Source organism: Colobus angolensis, unplaced genomic scaffold (assembly GCF_000951035.1).
Source record: "Colobus angolensis palliatus isolate OR3802 unplaced genomic scaffold, Cang.pa_1.0 Scaffold34, whole genome shotgun sequence".
NCBI lineage: Eukaryota > Metazoa > Chordata > Mammalia > Primates > Cercopithecidae > Colobus > Colobus angolensis.
The window spans coordinates 5,355,703-5,358,642 of NW_012116710.1; the positions used below are offsets into that span (position 1 = coordinate 5,355,703).

A 2,940-nucleotide genomic window follows, 5' to 3' on the forward strand; every position below is an offset into this window, starting at 1 on the left:
AGGCATCTGCCACCACGCCCGGCTAATTTTTTGTATTTTCAGTAGCGGCGGGGTTTCACCATGTTGGCCAAGCTGGTCTTGAACTCCTGACCTCGTGATTCTCCTGCCTCAACCTCCCAGGTAGCTGGGATTACAGGCATGCACTGCAAACCTGGCTTTTTTTTTTTTTTTTTGGCTAATTTTTGTGTTTTTAGTAGAGACAGGGTTTCACCATGTTGGCCAGGCTGGTCTCAAACTCCTGACTTCAAGTGATCCACCTGCCTCAGCCTCCAAAGTGCTGGGATTACAGGCATGAGCCACCATGCCCAGCAGGCCTGGGGAGTCTAAGAAATTTTTAGGAATTAGAAGAATTTACATTTCTCAGAGCGGGGCTGGGAGAATTCCACAGTTGTCTTGGAGACTGTGGTTCCCTGGAGATTCCAGAGGACACTCAGGAACAAGTCTTGAGTCCTTTGGGAATTTGTGAGTTCTGGCAACTCAGGGGATTTGGGAAAGGTTTGGGGTATAGCCCAGAGGGTCTCTAGTGGTAGACGGTGGTCCTGGGAAATTCTGAGGCATTAGGGACTTTGGAAGGCCACGGGGACTCCGTGGAACGAAGTTATCCATGTCCTCGGGAGTTGTGGAAGGCCCCAGGGAATTCTGGGCTGAGGGTCTTGGGGAAGGGAGGGTTACACTGAGCATCTTGGTGGCGCTGGGTCGTTTCTTGGGGCTCTTAGTCAGGGTGACTTTGATGAAGTTGTGGAAGGCAGAGGACCTTGGGAAGAAGAAGCCAGGTTCTGGGTGAGGGGACCAGAGACCCTCCCATCAGGCCACCCAGCCCTGCCCTCGCTCACCCTCCCTCCTGTCACTCTCTCTCTCATACCATTTGCCTTTTTCCTTCAGTCGGGGAGGCTGGTAGCCACTCTTGGTCATGAGGAAGAGAACTCTAGAATAGTAGGGAAAGGATATGGGGTTCAGACCTTCAAGGGGGCCAGACCTCATGGCTTGAGGGGTTCCTAGTAGCATTACAGTCAGCAGAGGGCAAAGTGAGAAACAGCATGGAAGTGAGGTTCGGGTTTCACAGTGCACCAGGATACCTCTCCTAAGGGAAGCCACTTATGGTGTGGTAGAGCTACGGCAAGGCCAGGTGCAGTGGCTCATGCCCGTAATCCCAACACTTGGGGAGGCCAAGGCGGGAGAACAGCTTGAGCCCAGGAGTTGGAGACCAGCTGGGGCAACATAGTGAGACCAAAAAAAAAAAAAAAATTTTTTTAAATAGCTGGATATGGCAATGTGGGCCTGTAGGACCAGCTATGTGAGAGGCTAAGGCAGGAGGATCATTTGAGCCCTGGCATTCAAGGCTGAAGTGAACTACGATGGTGCCACTGCACTCCAGCCTGGGTGGCAGAGCAAGATCCTGTCTCTAAAAATAATAATAATTAATTAGTTAATTTAAAAAATGTCTGGGCGTGGTGGCTCACACCTGTAATCCCAGCATTTTGGGAGGCCAAGGCAAGTAGATCACCTGAGGTCGGGAGTTCAAGACCAGCCTGGTCAACATAGTGAAACCCCATCTCTACCAAAAAATACAAAAATTAGCCAGGTTTGGTGGCGTGCACCTGTAATCCCAGCTACTTGGGAGGTTGAGGCAGGAAAATCACTTGAACCTGGGAGGCAGAGGTTGCAATGAGCTGAGATCGTGCCACTGCACTCCAGCCTGGGTGACAAGAGTGGGACTCCATCTCAAAAGTAAATATATATATAAAAATTAAAAGATAGGCTGGGTGCAGCAGCTCACGCCTGTAATCCCAGCACCTCGGGAAGCTGAGGTGGGCAGATCATCTGAGGTCAGGAGTTCAAGACTACCCTCGCCAACATAGTGAAAACCCATCTCTATTAAAAATACAAAAATTAGCCAGGTGTGGTGGTGCACACCTGTAGTCCCAGCTACTTGGGAGGCTGAGGCAGGAAAATAGCTTGAACCCGGGAGATGGAAGTTGGAGTGAGCTGAGATTGCGCCACTGCATTCCAACCTGGGCGACAAAGCAAGACTTAGTATTAAAAAATAAAAAATAAAATAAAATGTTAAATTAAATTTAAAAAATAGAGCTGCAGCATGTGCCAAGGTAGGCTCAAGTGGCGATCCCTGAATTGGAGGTTCCTGGGATGGAAGGCAGAAGCTGAGGGTGGGCTTTGGGCCAGGGCTGGACAGGATCTCTGGGCCTGGGGACCCCACACCTGCCTACCTGAGAGGGTGCACATCAAAGAGCGGTGGCTGTAGCTCGGCCAGTTCGATGGCCGTGATGCCCAGGGACCAAATGTCACACAGCTCATTGTATCCTCCCTTCAGGGCCACGGCTGCCACTTCTGGAGCCATCCTGGGGGCAGACACACTCAGAGAGCCAAAGGTGGCATGGGGACAGGAAGGGAAGGAGGGGCAGAGAAGGAGAAGGAATTGAGGGGAGATGCAGCACACAGAGTCAGACGGAGAGACAGAGGGACAGGAGTAAAGACAGACACAGGCAGATGAAGACGGAGATGCAAACTGGGCACGATGGCTCACACCTGTAATCCCAGCACTTTGGGAGGCTAAGCAAGGCAGATGATTTAGGCCCAGGAGTTTGAGACCAGCCTGGGCAACTTATCAAGACCCCATCTCGGCTGAGCATGGTGGCTCTTGCCTGTAATTCCAGCACTTTGGGAGGTCAAGGCAGGCAGATCACCTGAGGTGAGGAGTTCGAGACCAGCCTGGCCAACATGGCGAAAGCCTGTCTCTACTAAAAGTACAAAAATTAGCTGGGTGTGGCGGCAGGCGTCTATAATCCCAGTTACTTGGATGCTGAGGCAGGAAAATTGCTTGAACCCGGGAGGTGGAGGTTGCAGTGAGCCGAGACTGTGCCACAGCACTCTGGCCTGGGCAACAGAGCAAAACTCCATCTCAAAAAAAAAAAAAAAAAAAAA

At 51.2% G+C, this 2,940-nt stretch overlaps 1 protein-coding gene across 1 annotated transcript in view; it reads right to left on the reverse strand.

The window, feature by feature from the left end:
* Positions 1-2,940, reverse strand: part of MAP4K1 (mitogen-activated protein kinase kinase kinase kinase 1) — a 29,292-nt gene that overhangs the window by 20,535 nt on the left and 5,817 nt on the right. Inside the window, 3 exon segments of the mRNA XM_011952387.1 lie at positions 673-754; positions 863-925; positions 2,226-2,357. Coding sequence (XP_011807777.1) covers positions 673-754; positions 863-925; positions 2,226-2,357 — 277 coding nt within the window.